Source organism: Onychostruthus taczanowskii, unplaced genomic scaffold (assembly GCF_017590055.1).
Source record: "Onychostruthus taczanowskii isolate IOZ18803 unplaced genomic scaffold, ASM1759005v1 scaffold13, whole genome shotgun sequence".
Classification (NCBI taxonomy): Eukaryota; Metazoa; Chordata; class Aves; order Passeriformes; family Passeridae; genus Onychostruthus; species Onychostruthus taczanowskii.
In genome coordinates, this window is record NW_024498462.1 from 14,927,567 (window position 1) to 14,947,041 (window position 19,475).

Here is a 19,475-nt window from a genome sequence, read left to right on the forward strand (position 1 = left end):
AAAGATGTCCCTATTGAAGCCGCTGACTTTGATTCCAGGTGACATCAAAGATTGTTAAGTTAAGAAAGCACTACAAATCTACAATTCATTTGTGTGAGTGTAGATGAGCAAGAGAGGCAGGCAGACAACACAGGAAAAGTACAAATAGATTAATTAAGTGCTGGATTTGAGAAGATTCACTCACCAAAGATAGCAGAGCTACAACATCTTCATAAAGGCAAAGGATGAAAATGATGCCACAGTACGTTACAGAAAATACTTTTTGTTCTCAGATGTCTGCACAGCATTCCTGGCACCCGTTGTACTTAAGATACAAGACAAAGGTAGAAAGCAAGGGGAAGCGCTGTCCTACACGGAGCTGCTGTTCGTAATGCACAGGCAACCCGTGTTACAAGGCATTTATCTTCCCTGCAGAGAGCCAGACCGTAATGCAGCAGCCACACGACGTGCTTCCACGGCTGACACTTCTCTAAAGGATGGGCAGGTCTGGGGGAAATCGTGGCAGCAGCATTTCCCAAACAATACAGCCTCGGAGCAAGCCCCGCTGCGGCAGGCGGAGCGCTGTTTGCCTTTATCTTAGGTGTGAACAAGGAAAGATTAATAGATTTGGGGTTTTTTCAGTGTGCCTGAAGACTCTCTGGCGAGGAGCAGCGTGGCACAGGCCAGCCAAGTCTCAGTGTCACATTAGCATGGTTAAACACCAGGAGCCAGGCAGGCAAATACACCTGCTGAACCCGCAGCTCCCTCACTGCTCGGGCTCCCAGGATGTAAACAAATGGGATCGCAGCCAGGCAGATAATTGGATATTTTTACTGCTCAGATCAGATCTCAACAGTTCAGGGCTGGCTTCTGCTCTCTGTACAACCCGTGGTTCAGGGATGGCTTCTGCAGAGTCACCGAGCACAGCTGTGCTGGGCACGGGCACGGTGCTCCCCACCCTGGCCAGGCCCTGGGGACAGCAGGGCAAGGAGCTGCTGGCCCATCCTGCACCCTGCTGCTGGGCAGGGAGCTGGCCCTGCAGCCCTGGTGAGGAGAACTGCCCACGCTGGGTCAGTGCAGTGCCCTTCCCAGGACAAGCACAAGCCCAGCCTCCAGCCCCTGGGGTGATGCTCACCTCTGGTTAACACAGCCCAGCAGGGCTCAGCTGCTAAAATCCCCAGAGACATTCCCTCACCACTGCCAGGCTCTGAGGACAGCAGTATTTCACCCAAAGGGCTCTGTTTCCCCAAGGGTAACTGCCAGGTTGCAGTTGAACTGATAGTTTCCTTTTACACATGGAAATAAATCAGCCTAGCCAAGTGCAGTTTGCCTTGGTACTCAAACTGAAACAGTGAGCTAGAACCATGAGCTACATCCAACCCAAGTACCTGCTCCCAAACAACTTGGTTTTTTTTTCATTTTCCCCGCCTCACATGGCAGGGAGATCTCACCACCCAAATCTATCCTTTTATTCCTGTGCATTCAAATGGAATAAACTCTCAGAATCTGAAAGTTGTCAGGGTAACAGCACTCTACCTCACTTACTGCACCTTCCCAGCATGAAGAAGCCAAAGGGAAGGAAAAAAAATATTTCCTTTACTGCAAACCATGAGCAATGGGACTTAATGGTAAATAAGTACTGTTTTAAAATCAAAATATTACTCTTAAAAAGTTTTGCATATTAAAACAAGCAAGTAGTATATAAGGCAGTATGAAAGAACATTAAACCCTTGGGATGTGGCTGGGCAAAGCAAGCCCTCCAAGCCTACGTACCTTTTTATTAAATGAGCTCTGCTGTTCACGTAGTTGGAATCAAAGGAGTAGTTTTCAGTCTGGAAGGAGGAAAAGAAAACGGAGATGGTTACAAGTCTGATTTCTCCATGGCTGGGAAGAGTCAGCTTTGCAGGGCCAGGATGAAAGCTTTTGAGAGGGAAGGAGCACCCCATCATGGCACAGGCCCCTGAGAACAGGACAGAGGCAGGCATGGAAAACTCCAGTACCTGTCAGGCTTTCCACCAACTTTCACCAAAGAAAAGCCTGTCTGGTGACCACAGAACAATTTGCAGAGAAGAAACAATGTGACTATGCTCTGTTGCAAAACTAATTGCTTTTAATTCCCTGATGGACTCAGTTCTGTGCGTGTCAATTTGACTGAAAGTTCAAAAGGTATTTTTCTTATTAGTGTATAATTAACATGTTAAAATATTTATTGCATAGATATGTAAATGCCAGCAAGGTAATCCCCTGCCAGAGAATTTAATGCGGGCACTTTTCTTTGTTTTACATCATTTCATTTGCAGAGACAGTGGGCTCTGTTATTAATAAAAAAGCAAACAATGGGTGACATGCTTAAAAGTTGGAGGGGAGTAAAAGAAGGGGAGAAAAGTCAAAGGAGTTGTTACATGCAAGCAAAACCCACTAACTGTGCACTTGAAACGCATCTTTTAACCTCAGATGACACAGCCCCGGGGCTCTGGTGCTGGCAGCAGGTAAGGAACCAAAAAAAGCAACCAGAAGGGAGGGGAGAGAGCAGGGGGAAAGCCACGAGGCCATGGTGGGAGCCATCGGGGGGCACGTGGTGGGAGCTGTGCAGGGGGAGGTGTGCAGGGGGATGCAGTGCAGGGGAGCTGTGCAGGGGGATGCAGTGCAGTGGGATGCAGTGCAGGTGCAAGGTAGGATGTGATGGGAGATGCATAGTGAACCGCAGTGGTGGAACACGGTGGGATCTGCACAGCCTGGCCAGGATCCTTCCTGCACTTCAGGAAGATGCAGGATCTTGTACAAGGCAGGCACTCCAGCCCATCTGTCCATCCAGGGATCCCACCCAGGCTCCCACCAGCACCAGCCCTGCCCTGGGCTGCTCCTAGTTCCCTGAGCAGCAGAAGGAGCAGGTTTTGCTCTGCTCCCCTTCCTCGAGGACAGCAGCAGCATCCTCCCAGAGCAGAAAAGGGAACACCCACCTGCCCCCCAGCCCTGTCCTGCCTTCTCTCTGCTGCTCCTCGCCCCAGCCCCATGCTGCTCTCCTTCCCAGAGCCGCCCTGGGATACTATGGCCCGTTTTTATGGCAATTATGAACATGGTAAAAATAAATGCATGCATCTTTAATGTCTCAATAAATAAAGGAAAGCAGAGTCTGCTGCTAACGTAATCACAACGGCAGGATGCAGGGAGTGGGGCACTGCAGCAGAGCCGAACGTGAAATGCAATCGTACCCCAGCAGAGGTTACAGGGCTCTGCCAAGGTAATAAAGCAGAGGCAGCCTTGGTTAAGTGTAACCTTTTCTGAAATACAGCACAATATCTAATTTACCAAACAGGAACCTCCCAGAGAGAAGCAGGCGAGGAGCAGCGAGCCGGGGGAGTTGGCCTAGCACTCAGCACAGCTCGGTTATTACTTGCACACAGTAATTACTGCTGGAGAGCCACGCTGGAGATTTACTGCACAAACTGCTGGTCCCTGCAGCTCCTGCATCCCTGCTCCTGCCGGATGACTTTGGTGCTAAGAGCTCAGGAGCAACCAGACATTATTTTCAAAGCATGTGATACCCAAGAACCCAAACACCAGGGAAATCACCTGACCCTGTGTTTGTCCATCAGCCCCGGGGCTGCCATGCCAAGGGGGGGATGCCACCCCACAGCACTCCCCCAGGCAGCCTCACAGCAGCCCCCAGCCCTGCAAAGAGCTGAGAGCAGCCGAGCAATGGAGGGAGAAGGGATGGGAGCCAGTTTTGGCACAATCCTCACGGAGAGGGGAGCCCCCCTATCACCCAGCACTGGCAGATGTGGGATCAGCTTCCAGAGCCTCAGCTGGCTCCATCCCTGCATCCCCAGCCCCACCACCGTGGCCAGCAGCAGGGAGACCCCCTGCACCCTCCACTGCCTCCATCACCTCCATCCCTGTGTGTGCACAGCCCTGGGAAAGCCAGGAGAGGAACAGCTGGGTGAGACGGCAAATTTCAATATACACAGGTACACTGAAGAGCTTTAAAACACTCAGAGCATGGACACTGCATTGCCAAGGCTTCAGGGGCCAAGGAATACCCAGGGCCATCCACAGGGAAACACTGACCACTGCCACCAAAACCCCACAGGCTGAGGAGACACCACACGTGCTGCCATCAGACTGCCACAGCCCAGATACAGACCTGGCACTAAATCCCCCTCGGAACAACATCCCTGGGAGCTTTGCTATTGATTTCAAACCAAAAACAAAGACCATATCCTGGCTCAACTCATTCACTGACGAGCAAATTCCCCACGATTTATGTTCACTGGACTGGAGTAATGTCCTTCCTGTGTACTCCCTGCTGTGGTGTTTCTGTATTCCTGTGTACTTCACGTGTCCCCTCCTCAGGATGCTCTGCAGCACTGCTGAAACCCCTCCATCCACACGGAGCAGAGGGCTCCTGAGGGGCTGCACACAGCATCCGTTCCCAGGCTTGGAACTGGAACTCCCCCACCACGGGACACAGCACAAGAAATGATAATTACTTCCAGATTTCAGGCAAAACAAGGAGTGACACAGCCACAAGGATGGGAAATCCTCTTCCCTGGGTCTGCACCCTCAGAGGTGAGAGCTGCCTGTGCTGCCCACGCTGGCACATTCCAGGGTGGGCTGCTCATCCTTCCCACACCAGCACATTCCCTCCAGCCCAGTTTCTTTCGTTAGCCATGGGATTATCTGTCAAGGTTATCTCCATGCAGACTAGGGGATATCAAAACAGAAAAATAAAAAAGAAATTAGATTCTTCATGGAGAAGGGTTGCTTTACAGCTTGCATTATTCAGAGTTCACTTGATTTAATTCTAGTTCATCCTGCAAGGTGCAACCACTTACAAACAGAGGCAAAATGATGGGAAAGGAGAGCGTCTCCAACATGTCAACATTTTAATTGGGAAAGGATCCACTCCCTCTCTTAATGAGACCCAAAGAACAAAGTCAAAGCACAAAAAAGAGGGAAAAGGTAAGGCTGGCTGGCACCGATGAAAGTGTGCTCTTCATCAAGTGCATCTCTGAGAGGCTGGCCCTCATCTTCTTCATTATTTTGGCAAAAGCAAATGAACTGTCACTTTCTCACTAATCAGCATCACTCCTGTGGAAATCAAAGGGGAGCCCAGCCCCAAGTCCAGCCTCTCCTTTCCATGTTCAGAGCCAGGGACAGAGAGGACCTCCCAAACATGCTGCCAACTCTGATCTCCTGCTCCTTGTAACTGCACAGAAAGGATGATCACCCCACAGCCTCCGTGCCAAGAATAAACAATACATTCCAGACACTGGGAAAGCTGAAGAACTCCTTGCATGAATTCTCTGGCCTCAGCCTGCATTTCTCTTGGAGGAAAGAAACCTGCTGTCCTCCAGGGACAGGTTTGTCCTTGCTTTCCAGGTGCACACGTGTTGGTGGCAGTGCCATCAGAGAGAGCCCTGGCTTGCCATACAGCTTACCAGTTTGAAAAACGCTTTTAACCACTGCCTTAGCAACACAAATATAAATATAACAACAGGCACACTCCGAATCGAGCAATCAGGAGGGAAATGTTAAACTTTTTTTTTTTTTTCCCCTAGCGGTTGCGTTTGGTTGTGGACTGCCAATTCCATTAAATTAAAAAAAAAAAAAAAAAGGATGTACAAATGTCAGTATAACTCTTCTTGACCTGGATATCGATGGGGTGACTTCCCCGACAGCAAAGGTTCTGTCAGCAACAGGGCCCTGCTCTAAGGACTGCTCACTCCCTGCCTCAGAAACAGAAATAAACCCTGCTGGACAAACAGAGATGCTGGCTGGGTCAGTCCCCAGGGCAGGAGGGCTGTCCTGGCCATGCCAGCAGGCTGGGAGCAGCACAGTCCTGTCCCTGCAGCCCCAGGGCAGATGCCTCCATCTGGTTCTTTACCACTCTTCCTCTTTTCAGCCATTTCAGATGAGGGATGACATTTTTCAAACCAAGCTCCACAGAGGTGAAAATCCAGCTCTGTCCACGGCGTGTGGATGCAGCTCTCAATAAAGGGTTTGGTTCCTCAGTCCACACATCAGCCCCCAGCACAGTCCATGGCTGTTTGGAGCTGGACCCATCTCTGCCGACCCGAAGTGACAGGTATCCATCCATCTGCCAGCCTCTGCCTCAGAAGATGGCTCTGAAGCATCTCAACACAGGGGTTTCTTGCCCTTCTTCTCACTTCAGGGTGAAAACATCTCTATCTTTCCGCAAATTATTGTAAACCTGCTGCAACCTCCTGCCAAAGCATGTAGGGACTCTTCACAAAATCAGCTTCATAAAAATGACACATTTAGCACCACTTTTTCAGGGTTATCCCTTGAGCCTTTTTTCCCCTACGTGCCTTGTTAATAAAGCTTGCATGTCACCCTTTATTATCAAAAAACAAAGCGGACCTTTCTCCAAGGCTGCAATGTGCATCTCTCCTTTTGGTTTCACAAAATCCTCCAGAATCACGCGACGGCTCCTCATCCTCTGCATCAAGCTGCACATCTCCACCCGGAGCACCAGTCTCCTGACCTTCCCTCTGTGCTGCAGGCATCACTGGGGACCACAGAAATGGCAAATTGTTCCCAAAAGTCCACTGGGCCTCCCTGGTGGCAAGGGTAGGGCTTGTCAGACTGCTTCTCCTGGTCCTTCTGTATCCTCAGTCCTGTTCTCCATGGGCCACTCAATCTCAGGCTCCAGCATCTGCAACAGAACTGATGCTGCCTATTAGGAGATCTCACCAGCATTTCATTCTCATGGTTTGAATTATACTGTGGGTGATACAGAACTCATGCAAATTAAATAAGAACGCTCCAGCTGCACTTGGGAAACAGTGAAAATTTCAAAGTAGGGACCAGGTCAGATGAAGTACGCATCAGCAATGAGGGAAAGTCATTATTATTTAGCAAGCTGCTTATGTAGCCCATGGGAAATAAGGAAGAGGTCTGAGACTCCTTCCCACCGGGAGCAGGCGCAGAGGCAAACCCCAAGGAGCACTGGAACTGAGCCTCACAGCCCGAGAGGAGCAGCCAGGCTGCTGCTGAGGCTCCCACACCCTGCCACAGGCTGGTCTCCCTCTGCACAGGGCACTCATGGCAGGGGCTCACCAGACCCAGCTCCGGGCTGGGAGCACATCCCAAAGCACATCAGGAGAGATTTCCCCCACTGTGTGTCATGGCACATAATTAGTAATTAGTAATTAGCCCTGTGCTACTGGCCCTCCTCTGCCCCAGACCGTGACCCACGTGAGGAGCTCTGCTCCTGCTCTCCCTGCTGCCCACCAGCTCTGCTCTGGCACTGATGGCACCTGCAGCACCCACAGCCAAACCCTGCTCCCCAGGCCCTGACCCTCCTGCCACGGTGGGTGCCAGAGGTTTGAGAGCAGCAGCAGCCAGAGGCTTTGGGTTAAACACCAGTGCAAACCCCACCCTAACAGCTACTGGGGCTTCCAGCACGGGGGAAAATCAGCAAACGCTGACACACAGAGTGGGGAGCAATGGCCAGGTCACAGCAAGGAACCCAGCACCTGTCCCCTGACAGCCAAGCTGGGCTGTGGCTCTGAGACCCCTGCAGGGTCAGCACCTCTGGATAGCACACATCTGGCCACTGGTGCCCACCAGTAGCTCCAGCCACTCCATGGGCACTGCAGCACACGCCAGAGCAGGGGGCACAGGAGCAGACACACGCCTCTAACTGCCAACAGCCCCAGCAAGACAGAAGGAAAACATGAAGCAATTCAGCTCTTAAAGAGCATTTAGGAGCCAGTCACCCAGAAGAGCTGGAAGGACCTGAGCCCTGGCATCCCCCTCTGCAGCCCTCTGCCCACACCCAGCTCGCTGACAGAGCTTCTCGTGCAGGAGACTGCCACCTGTGAACTACAACGGAGTGTCTCTGAACGAGTAAGTGCATCTAGCATCTGATATTGATGTTTTATAATTAGATGTAATACAGCAGATCATTTTCCTGCAGCTGATCAATGAAACCAGGGCTGGGTTTGGGGTTAGGCTGTTTTGCAGACTGATTGCTGCCTGCTGGAGCAGTGCCTCGCTCACTTCAGCAGGAACGAGCAGAGACGAGGATGTGCAAACACAGCATCCATTTAGCTTCACCAGCCCCGAAATATAAACAGAATATTTATTCCTGGCCTTTTAAGTAGTAATTCCAAATTTAATGAGGTACAATGAACATTCCTCAGAGCCAGACTCTATGGCTACTTAACACCACCAAGCCTCTAATTACTACTGCAGCTTAAATAAAGGGCATTCCGTTATGATGGACATTATTAAACACTGAAGGAACTGAGTCCAGCCTCCATTTTCTCTTGATGAAATAAAAAGCACTGCAGAGAAATCACTGGGAGAGTTCATCCTTTAGCATCACTCCTCTCATCAGACTAAGCAGCAGTATCAAGCCAGACTTGTATTACAATGCAAGCATCCCACTAATCCATGCTGAACTCCTGTCCCCTCCCCAAATAAATACAGGCTTTGTCATTTTTTTGTTTGAAAATGGATGGGAGGCAAGAGAAAAGCTGCTGCTGAGATGTGATTTTGAAAAAGAGGTATAGGATTAAAAACTCAGATTGAATCCAGGAGCAGCAACACACAACAAAGCCAAAATTACACCCCACAAAGCCACAAACTGTGTCACCCGGCTGGATTTGTCAGCAGATCAGAAATCTACAGTATGGTCATGAAGAGCAAAAATCCTAAAACACCTGCCTTACATTCACATGGTATCTGTAACCCCAAAGCTTCTGGGGGGGCATGGCACAGGGGCCCTCCCTTGGAACCATCACAGCAGATACCTGCTTGGCACCACTCCTCAAAATCTACTGAAAAGCCAAATACTGACCCAAAAGTGGGGCAGGCTGTCTAGAGAGGAGCATACAGACACGTTCTCACAGGGGCCAGGAGCAGCATGGAGGCTGGTGATGCTCTGGCAGCCACCCAGTGCTTCACCCCTGGCTGGGACAGGAGGGATTTGGGGGCAGCAGGGGCAATGCCTCCCTCCCATGTGCCCACTGATGGGCAGGGGGCTCGGCTTGCAGCCCCCTGGGGCACAGCCTTCTGCACAGGGCTCCTGCCTCAGGGTGCCAAGGAAAGCTCCCTGTAGGGATATAACAGCCAAAAAACTTAATAGAAGGGGGTTTTCCCGTTGCCTGTACCTGGGACTTTCAGATGTGTAATGGATCCACACACGCAGCTCCCAGCACAGGCTACACCCCTCCCTAAGCAGTGAGAGAAACAATCTGGATCTAATCAGCAGGCCCAGGGTGATGGGGCATGACTTAGAGATTTGTTAAATAAACCTTTCAGAACTGTCCTTTCCCTGCCTCCTGCCATTAGGAATGAAAACAAATATAACAGAAGAACCTTTTTTTAAATGTTCCCATCTCTAGGGCTAAATAAAACTCCCTGTCATTCACCTTCTGGAGTGGCAGGTCAGGCCAATGCATTTTGTAGGGAACAGGAGAAATCACAGATTTGTCACTGCAAAAAGAAGGAGGAAAAAAAATGAAAAAGAAAAACCAAAAAATCGTTGCAGCTGAGTTAAAAATAGGGAAGGCGTGAGATGCTGCTGCCAGCTCGGCACATCAGAGCAGGGGATGCCCAGGCTGCACCCCGAGCATGCACAAGCCCTGGGGCAGTGAGGGGCCACAGGGACCTTGGCCCTGCCCCATTTTCCAGAGCAAACCCCATTTCTTCTGATTTTTGGGCAAGCAGACAGAGCTTCCCAACCTACACAGGCGTAGTGATCCCCCTCCCACGGCCTCAGCAGAGGCCAGGGCTGGCCCCTGGCACACGGGCACCCAGACCCTGCCCTGGAGAGCAACCTCTGCACCAGCTGCTCCTGCCTGGCTTCAGCTCAAATCCCCCCACACCGGCAGAGAATCAAACCAAGGCAAACCCCGTCCTGCATGCTCATGGTTTTATCAGTCACACTGTTTATCTGGAATTGCATGGGAAGGCTTGCAATCAGGATAGCCTCAGGCAGCTCCCACTCGAAGCCTCCAGGGGATTTCGCTCACAACAAAACTCTTTATCAAAACCAGTTTTCCTCTATTTTAATGTGGTTTTTTTTTCCCTGACTTGTGCAGGAAAATGCAGCTCTCCAGCCCAGAAAATTACCCTGCAGCCATGAGACTGGCAGCAGGACTGGGCCATGGCTGTCTCACCCTGCGTGGGGAGGGGATGTGAAGCCTGGCTTCGCTCAGCTCAGCCCTTCCCAAAGGTGCCACCAGCCCCAGCATCCCTGGGGACACACCAGCACCCTCTGCACAGCCCTTCCTCCCCTCGGAGCCAAGCTACCAGCTGTGGGGCAGCAGAAACCGAGGGGTGCAAGCTAACAGGAGCCTGTGTCCTCCCAGAACAAAGTGCAGTGACAATACAGCACTCACCAGCTATGGGGATCTCAGTGTGGCACTAGCTGGATGCCCTTTCCCATCCCCAGCCTGCCCTTTCCCCTGCCCACAGCCACCCCACATTATTAACAGCCTGGTAAACACAGCCCCTTGGTTATTACAAAGATGCCAAAACCTTACTACTTCTTGTTCCTTCCAGTTAATGTACCATAGCCGAGGATAAATTGCTATTACAAGGAACTAAAAATAAAAATGTTTCAGAGGCCGTAATTGGCTTGTCTTGTTGGGCTTTTTAAGGAGCCAAAGTACCAGTTCCAGGCTATTAGCCCTAAGGTTGTAGGAGAATAGTATAAAATATTTCTTCATTAAAACCCTACCTTCTCCATAGAGGTGCTTTTCTTTAGGGTTTTTTTTTTCCTCCTTTCCTTCTTTATTTTTTTATTCTTCCTTTTATTATTACTATTATTATTTTATTTTTAAAAGACATGCGTTATCAAATGAGCTTTAGTTAAAAGAGGGCTTCGAAAGCCCAGAGGTGATATAAATAGACAGAGCTCAGTGCAGCTGGAGAACCAGCCCAAGCCTTCACTCATCTATTCAGGTCATTTTCCTACAAAACTTACGTAATATTCCTCAGTTGCATCCATAATCTTGGGTCATTTTAAATAATCAGCACCAAATCTTGCAGTCCTTGGGGAGACAGTGCTCTGTGCTGAAAGCACCCAGCCCAGTGCTGTGGGACAGCATCATCACCACCACAGGCTGCCCAGGGTGCTCCCTGCGATGGGTACTATGTTTTTTTTTATCTTTTGAGGCTTTTTGATGTTATTTGGTTATTAAGAGCTTTAATTACCACCGTCACTCAATACCAACAACAACCACGACAATCATGGCTTTGCTTTTGGAGGGAGCCAGGAGCTGGGCTCCACGATCCTTGTGGGTCTCTTTCAGCTCAGGATCTTCTGTGGCTCTAGGAGAACCAAATGCATTTATTCAGCAGAACCCTCCTTTCAGAGGAAGCAGATGCTCTGCGGCGCGAGGACGCGGCGCTTCGGCACCTGCTGTCCTGATGACGACGGTGACGATGCATCAGCAAAACAGCTCTAATTTATGGCCACGACTTTAAAACTGGCTTCAAGTCCTTGTGGAGCCTGCTCCCACTGACAGGAGCACCTTGGGACTGCCCTGACCACCCGCACGGAGCCGGGCACGGCAGCGACCTCTCCGTGACAACGGCTCCGTGCAGCACAGCATCACAATAAATAATGGTAATATCAGTAAGGATCATGATCAATTTTTTAGTAATGTGGCCCAGGAGGGGAAGCACAGCAGAAAAATTACAGCAGGGCCTGTAACCCCTTGCTTTTTCTCAAAGCCAAGGCTGGATGACACATTTCTTTGTGAAACAACAACCCAACAGGTATTTAACTACTTTTATTTGGTGATGTGAAGCTTGCTGCTAAAATAAGACTATTTCTGTTAGGTACAATTGCTATTTTTTGATAGTGTCTCAGCAATACCTTGTTAAAAAGGGCAAAACAACAGTTATTAATTACCCTAATTAACCCAATTCATAAGACACATTTGTGTGGCTGTCATGACAACTGCTTTGACTAACTTGCCAAGAATAGCTTAGCTGTCCATTCAAATAAATCCCTGATAATTACTAGTCTAGTTTACTGGGCTTCTGTGATAATAATAATTAGTGCTACTGTACAAAAGGTCACGCTAAACAGTTTATGAATGATGCATTTTGCATGGTGATTACATGAGTCACCCAGCAAACGGACACAGCCACATCTCCAGCATGGAGAGCTGGGATTAGATATAGCCTGTGGCTGCTCTGCCTGCAGACAGCGTGGCAGGGTGAGAGGGAGACAAAAAACACCCATGAGTGGGTTGAGCTAGGACAGCCACCAAGCTGCCTCCTCCAGCTGGCACCACAGGAGAAGGTCCTTGACAGAGGCACTGGGAGACACCAAAAAGCCTCCAAGTCACATGGTGGTATCTCACCTCACCAGCTCATTTCCCTCCCTGTCAAGGACATGGGATCGTGGATCACCTGTCTGGTTTTGGCACGCTGCCATTAGGTTTAGGATCAATGACAAAAGGGGTTAGAACACCAAAGGCACCGTGAGCTTGGGTGGACAGTCCCAGCCCTCTCTGTCTTCCCCTGTGCAGGAAGCAGCCCTCCAAGCTGCAGTTTGGGTGTCCCCACAACGAGCTGCAGCTCCAGCACAGCTGCAATCAGGCACTGTCCTGCAGGCAGCAGGCACTGCTCCTCCTGGGGCAGAGGAGCTGCCTCCTCCAGGACCTGCCTGTGCTCCTGACTGGCCTAGGCTCTCATTTACCTTCACAACAGCAAACCCAGCCTAGCCAAATGTCATTTTAGCTTTGCTGAGGTTTATTGGTGAAAGCTGATCTGCGGGATTCCCTCTGGCTATGCCCACACAGCGCAAGAGAGGATGGCACCACACTGCACCCACGCTGAAAAATCCTGCAAAACCCCAGGGCAGAGGGCAGTGGGGCAGGGACTGAGCCAGGACATTCACTTCTAACACAGAGAACAACTGTCAGCTCTGTGGAAATCTATGAAATCACTACATTTATAATAAATTCTGATTAAATACCACATATGTTCCTTATTGTCCCTCACTTGTTACCCATCAGAGGCATCTGCACGTAAACAGGGTCTTAATCAGCAAATATTTGTCTGCCAGGGTCCCCTCCTCCCTCACCCACACCTGAACTTGCCATTATTCTTATTGATTGACTTGAAGAGAGCACCACACACACGCCTGGAGCTGTGAGCAAACAAGGAGCCCCTCTGGCTCTGCTGCAGCCCTGGCCAGGGCGAGCAATTCCCTGTCACACACGGCAGGTTAGGGCTGCAGGCTGCAGGCAGCAAGGCCACAGGAACGCTTCAAACGCCGTCATGGTGTGAAAAGAGAGGATGTAGAAGTGACACCTCCTTTCTCAACAAATCTGCTCCCCGAGCGTCTCCCAGCTCCGTGAAGAATTCATCTCGCTAAGGCTGAAGAGCCAACAGAGCCCTTGGAGGGGTGGCACGGGCTCATGTCCTCTCTGCATGGTAAAATAAGCAGTGATGAGGAAGTTTTGGATCTGGGGAAAGATGGATTTGAGGTCCCAAAAGGATTTCAGTGGGCCCAGGCTTGCCTGCACATCCTCCCCATTTGTAACCCTAGGTACATGCCAGAAGATGAGGTGCTTTTTTTTTATCAGACCAAGAGGAGAAATTAGGGAAACCTGATGCCGAGCAGAACACTCCCCAGCTCTCCCAAGTGAAGCCTGCAGCTCAGTTCAATATGTTAGTGCCTAATGAAGGTTTCCCCCATACTCTGCAGGGTACAATCACTCTCCTCCTAATGAGCATGTGTTAATGGCATATTAATGCTGACAACAACTAAGTGCAGGGAACAAGAGATGAACATATTCCAAAATTTGTCTCTCTTTTTTCCCCAAACAAAGGAATCCATCGGGTGGCTGAGCAAACCCCAGCCCAGCAGGAGCCTGTGGCTCCCACAGTGATGCTGCCAGCTCTGGCCCAGCTCACCACGGGACACAGAGCCCAGCTGGGACACGGCTTTCTCCCTCACTGACCCAATCCCCAGAATTAGTTGCTGTCCAGGGAGAGTCCCAGCCCAAGCGTGGCGCTGCCCCTGGACACTGCCACCCTGGGGGCTGAACCAGGAGGCAGAGGAACAGCTCACAAACACCTGGGAAGTGTTTCAGGGGCAGACAGGTTGGGGTGCTGTATCTGAGCCACAGCCCCGAGGATCTGCTTACTGAGCATCGCCTGAGCTGGGTCCCTGCCAGAGCATCCAGATGTGAATCTGAATATGAAAGGTCCAGGAGGGAGCAGGTGACAGAGGCTCCAGCCCCATCCTGCTGCTGTGTCCCAGCCCATCTGGGTTTGTCTCAGCAAGTTTACAGAAGCTCTCAGGCACGGAAAAGAACACACATAATGGGTGTTTTCCTGTTTTTTCATCTCCACTTGTGAAAACAGCTCTCAAAGCCCTGACAGCTCCCCAAAACCAGCCTGAGTCTGCCGCAGCATGTGCTGCCCACCAGCAGGCACTGCAGGGAAGAGGAAGCCTAATTCCCCGACTGTCCAACTTCCATTGCTCCCACCATCACTTACATTTACATTTCCAGATCGATAATCGATGCTGGAATCAATAACAGGGAATTTAGCTACATTATAAAAACAGTAAAATCAGCCAATACTGAGAAATGACTATTGAGTCCTGTGTTTTCTGTACTCACTTAGTCTAATAACGGTGAATGATATTTTCCAAGTACATTATTCAGCAATAAAACCACCGAATTATTTGATCTCTTTCTAACCTTTATGATTCTAAGCACTCTTTTTGACCCAGATTGAATGAGGCAACATCTGCAGAGCCTTTCACAAAATTGTACTCGGCGTGCACTATTGTAGGTCTGCTGCCAAAGATAAATGTTATTATTTTAAAGCCATCATCCTTCTAACAGATGAGCAAACACACTGCATTAGCATAGCCTGCAAAGCTCCAGCACGGGTGAGAAAATGCCAGAGGGGTTTCGCTTAATGGAATTTCACATACCTGACTTAGGATGGGTTAATGCAATCCACCAACACGGGAATTTGAAAACCTGCCCTGTGGCATACACCTGCCAGTACAAACGATGGTATAACCCAGCGAGCTCCAGATCCCCGTGAGAAACACGAGGATTCACCCAGGTCTCAACAGGGTGTTGAGGTGAGGACCTCACCTACAGATCACTCTCCAAGACACTGACCCACACGGTTTGTCACCTGTCCTGGGTGTCAGGCGGAGCAGTGCTGGCATCACCTGGGTGCTCAGCTGCCACCAGAGGGTGCAGGAAGTGTCACACACACCTGTCACACACCTGCCTGCTGCTGCATCAGCTGAGCCCAGCCTTCACCAGGCCCAGGAGAATTCACTGTAATTCCATGTTAAACAGGGAGACACTTCAAGGCTCAGCACAAATCACTTGTCCAGCTGACATAAGCCATTACTTCACTCCAAATTTAGACAAGGAGCCAGAGGGAGACACTGAAGCAGTGATGTTGTGCTGTCATCTCCAGCAAAGCCTCCAACAGGTGCCACAGACAAGCTCTGCCCCAGCAGGAACAGTGAAATTGGGAGCTGCCAACTGCCCCAGTGTGCCCTTGCTGAGCCCTGGGTGATGCTCTCCTGGGGACACTGGGGACTGGAACTGTGGGTGCCCCAGGGGACAAGCCCCAGCACAGCCCTGCCAGGGCAGCACTGCCTGCAGAGCACCCCACCCATCTCCTATTCAGAGCACGCTCTGATTTGAATTATAATTACACTTATAAGTACACAGATTACAACTATTTATGCTACAAATAAGACCATCCTGTATTTTAATTAACAGAAAATGATTGGAACTCAACTATAGCCTCTACTGGGAACAATATCTAACAATTTATTGAAGCGAGGCCATGCCAGCCAGACAAGCAGCCTGGCAGGAGAGGGGGAGTGGGGCCAGGAGAGATGGAGGAGAGAGGGCTCCCAGAGAGATGGAGGAGAGAGGGCTCCCAGGAGAGATGGAGGAGAGAGCTCTCAGGAGAGATGGAGGAGAGAGGGCTCCCAGGAGAGATGGAGGAGAGAGGGCTCCCAGGAGAGATGGAGGAGAGAGAGCTCCCAGGAGAGATGGACAGCTCACCCCTGGGCAGCCTGCAGGCAGAGCCTGGCAGTGGAAGCAGGCAGGGCACAAGGGCTCTGCCCTTGCTGGCTGATGGGAATTTAGGAAAGGCCTGAGCAGGGCACAGTCAGTGAGGGCAGGAGCCCAAGGTCCTGGAAGGGCACCTGGCTGAGGAGCTTCTCTGGCTCAAAGCCCTCAGGAGGGACTTGAGGAAATGGCAGCTGGAAAATGCAGCTCTTCCACCCAGCCAAGCAGATGCACACAAGGTTATTCAAAGGCTACTGCACTTGGCCTCAGTGATGCCTCTGCATGAGCACGTGCTGCATGGAAAGGAAACAAGAGGGAGAAACCAGAGCTCAAATCACTCCACACAACACAAATTCACTGCTGTAAGAAAGCCCATAAAGTACCATGCAAGACCATGCTTTTGATGAAATTTTTAAAAACCCTTACTAGAAATCTTTCCCAATTTAAGAGAAAATTCTTATCTGCCATGTAAATATAGTTTCAAAAGCTTTTTTTATAGACTTCACAAGTTATGCATTAGGAATATGCATCAGAAATTCAAATTTTCCAAGAGGAAATATTTAAGGAATCTACCAACCCAAACCATTCTATGATTCTGTGAAAACAAGAGAAGCCTCTCCACTCCCAGTAAAACTGAACCATAAAACCCAAAACAGTAGCATAAAAACAAATGAGATGTATCTGATTATATGACATATTATATACTCACATAATTAGGTGCAATATGTAATAATTCCATACACACTTTCTGTATGCACAGGGATACAAGTGTGAACACTGCAGTGTTAGGTTACTGTTTTAACCTGATGATATTAAATACTCAACCTAAATGATTGTGCGATTCTATGCAGGATATCACAAATACAACATCCAGTATGTAATATGTAATAATATGATCATACCCATGGGAGCACTCAGGTTTTCCTGTTAAATACAAGCAGCTACTGCCACAGCAGCCCTAATCCTCCACGGACCCTTGGAGCAAACCCTTTGGTTCCTTCTGACCAGGACCCTACCACAGGCTAGAAAACCCTTGGAAAGCCCCAGGAGCTGCCAGGATGGGGTGGCAGCCCCAAATCACCAATACAAAACAAGTTTTGTTTCCTGGGGAACATGGCAATGCTCAGCTCTTAGACGAATTCTATCTTAACGGCTTTTTCCAAACGAAATGATTTTATGATCTTAGGAGCAGCCAAAGAGTGTTGAACTAAGGGCTCGCCCAAAACCCAGGGAGCGTGGTCAGACACAAATGGGAGCTGCTGTATTTATCTCTGTTGCAAGGTATTCAAGGGAATTTCCTCACACAGCAGCTCGGAGAGGTTACACCAAGAGATGCATAATTTGGTTAGGCTGACCTCAGAATGGAATGAAGAGCTGCTGATTTCCATAATGCCAGCCTCCAGCGCTCAGAGAGGTCAGGGCACCTCCAGCGATACACAAAACACTTTGGGAGCAGTTAAGCTGAGAGCCCTGCTGGGGTTTGGGGCGAGCAGGGGCAGCACACAGGGGGGCTGGGGGTCCCACCCCACCAGCCTGGTCCCCGGCAATGCAGAGTGGTGCTGGCTGCCCAGGCAGGAGCAGGAGCTGTCCCCAGGGAGGGGAGAAGCACGTCTAAAGCTGAGACATCCCTCCTGCCTGGGGGGCTCCTGCAGCACAGGGGCTGGGCTGGCTCCCAGGCATTGCTGCCGGGCTCCTGACCTGCCTTAGCCAGCACAGTGCACAGCACGTCGCAGGCACCAAAAAGTGCTGAGTTACAGTGACCTCCCAAGGAGAAAACAAGACTGGCAGCGCTGCCTGCGAAGCCAGCCTTCCCACGAGTGGAACACCATCCCTGATGATGCTTTCATTACTGTGGCTCCTGAAAATAAGCCTCATCTCATCAGCCCGGCCTGTCTCAGCACCGCAAACTTTCTCCGGGTTGGAAATCATCTCCTTTTTTTCCCTTTTTCCCTGCTCTATACACAGCATTACTCAGAAGCAAGCCAAATCCCTTCCAATTATATATCATGACGTTTCCCCAGCGCCGCACTAAAGCGAGGCCCTTCACTTCTAAATGGCATGGTTTATAACAAATTGTCTGTTATACCAGACAGAAACTGATTTCCTCAAACCCAGCATATTAAAGTGAGTACATTCATTCTGGTTGTAACACACAAAATGTGATTATAACAGACACTTTGGGGGCTTTTTAAGGCTAGCAGAGAAGAGGAGGATAAGCTGGAGGGGAAGAAAGAATTGACAAGTAGAGAAATGACAGAGAAAGAGAAACAGCCACGCTGATTTCATTTCTTACAAAACAAAAATCTTTGTGTGTTGTAGAAATGTGCTTTAGTTAACACCGCCAGATAGCCAGAGCAAAAGCTGCCGGTGCTGCCTGAAACGAAAATTGCTCTATTGTGCTTAGAAAATCATTTCCCACAGTGAGGAGAACGCTTTCCAGGTAGTACAAAGCAGATCTGAAAGCAACGGGGCCTTATCCTGCAACTGTTGCTCCCTCAAATAATCCCTGCAGCCACGAGGAGCCCCAGCTAAATCAGTGTGAGTGAGGATTACGTGGGAGTGTATCAAGGTTGGGGGATTAGACCAGGATTATCACTAAAACCAGTAATTCCCCATCTTACTGATGGTGGCCACCAGCTCAGGAGGCAGTGGATGGGAGCTGCTGGGTGCGTGGGTCCTGCTGGACCAGAGGCTGCTCCACCTTGACCTTCTCCTGCAGTGGGTGCTAGCGGAGCAGCAGCAGAGCAGGAGCACGCCTGATCACACACAGAGCAATGCCAGTGCTGCCACTTCCCTGGAGCTGCCCCCACGGAGCCATCCCAGAGTCAGCCACCGACCTCCCTGTGCTTCCAGCTCGGCACAGCAGCCTCTCAAAGGGGCTCTCCCTTCCCATGTCACACCTCCTCACCTCTGGCACGCCAGCTCCTGCCCCACGGTGGCCCCAGGGGAGCCCTGGGGACAGAGCAAGCTGCTGTCCCCTGGGGGTTTCCCATCCTGGGGCAGCAAAGGAACATCATCTCCCAAAGCAGTGCAAATCTGGGATGTAAGACTGCCTCTGAAGCACAGATACAGCCATCACACACATACTGTTTACTTTTTAAACCAACAAGTCAAAATGCAGGCGTGGAAGTGCTACCCAAGGGTGGCTGCTCTACATGCAAGTCATGTGCCCTGGATCCTAAAAGGCTCGGCATTCAGACCAATTTCCACACCACCCCAATGCAACACGCATTTTTATCAAGGAAGCTGCCTAATGGCTCCTATTAATTTTGATTTTTAATCTCCTGGTACAATTCCCAGAGACATACATGCAAAACCTGACAACAAGCCCTTTTGGTTTCAAAGCTGACTTCTCCTCCAGCTCAAGGAAGACACAAAAGAGCTCAGGGCAGCAGCAAAGCCCCTGAGCAGCAATGCCCTTGCAGCTCCAACACG

General features: G+C 50.2%; 1 protein-coding gene across 5 annotated transcripts in view; it reads right to left on the reverse strand.

Moving 5' to 3' along the window:
• PCDH19 (protocadherin 19) overlaps positions 1 to 19,475 on the reverse strand; it is a 55,348-nt gene that overhangs the window by 27,092 nt on the left and 8,781 nt on the right. For 3 of the 5 annotated variants that reach the window (XM_041396468.1, XM_041396467.1, XM_041396469.1), the window contains exon 3: positions 1,753 to 1,811. In XM_041396468.1, the coding sequence (XP_041252402.1) occupies positions 1,753 to 1,811 (59 nt within the window). Of the gene's footprint in view, positions 1 to 1,752; positions 1,812 to 6,363; positions 6,670 to 19,475 lie in introns of all 5 variants that reach the window. The other 2 variants (XR_005952063.1, XR_005952064.1) reach the window with 1 other exon arrangement.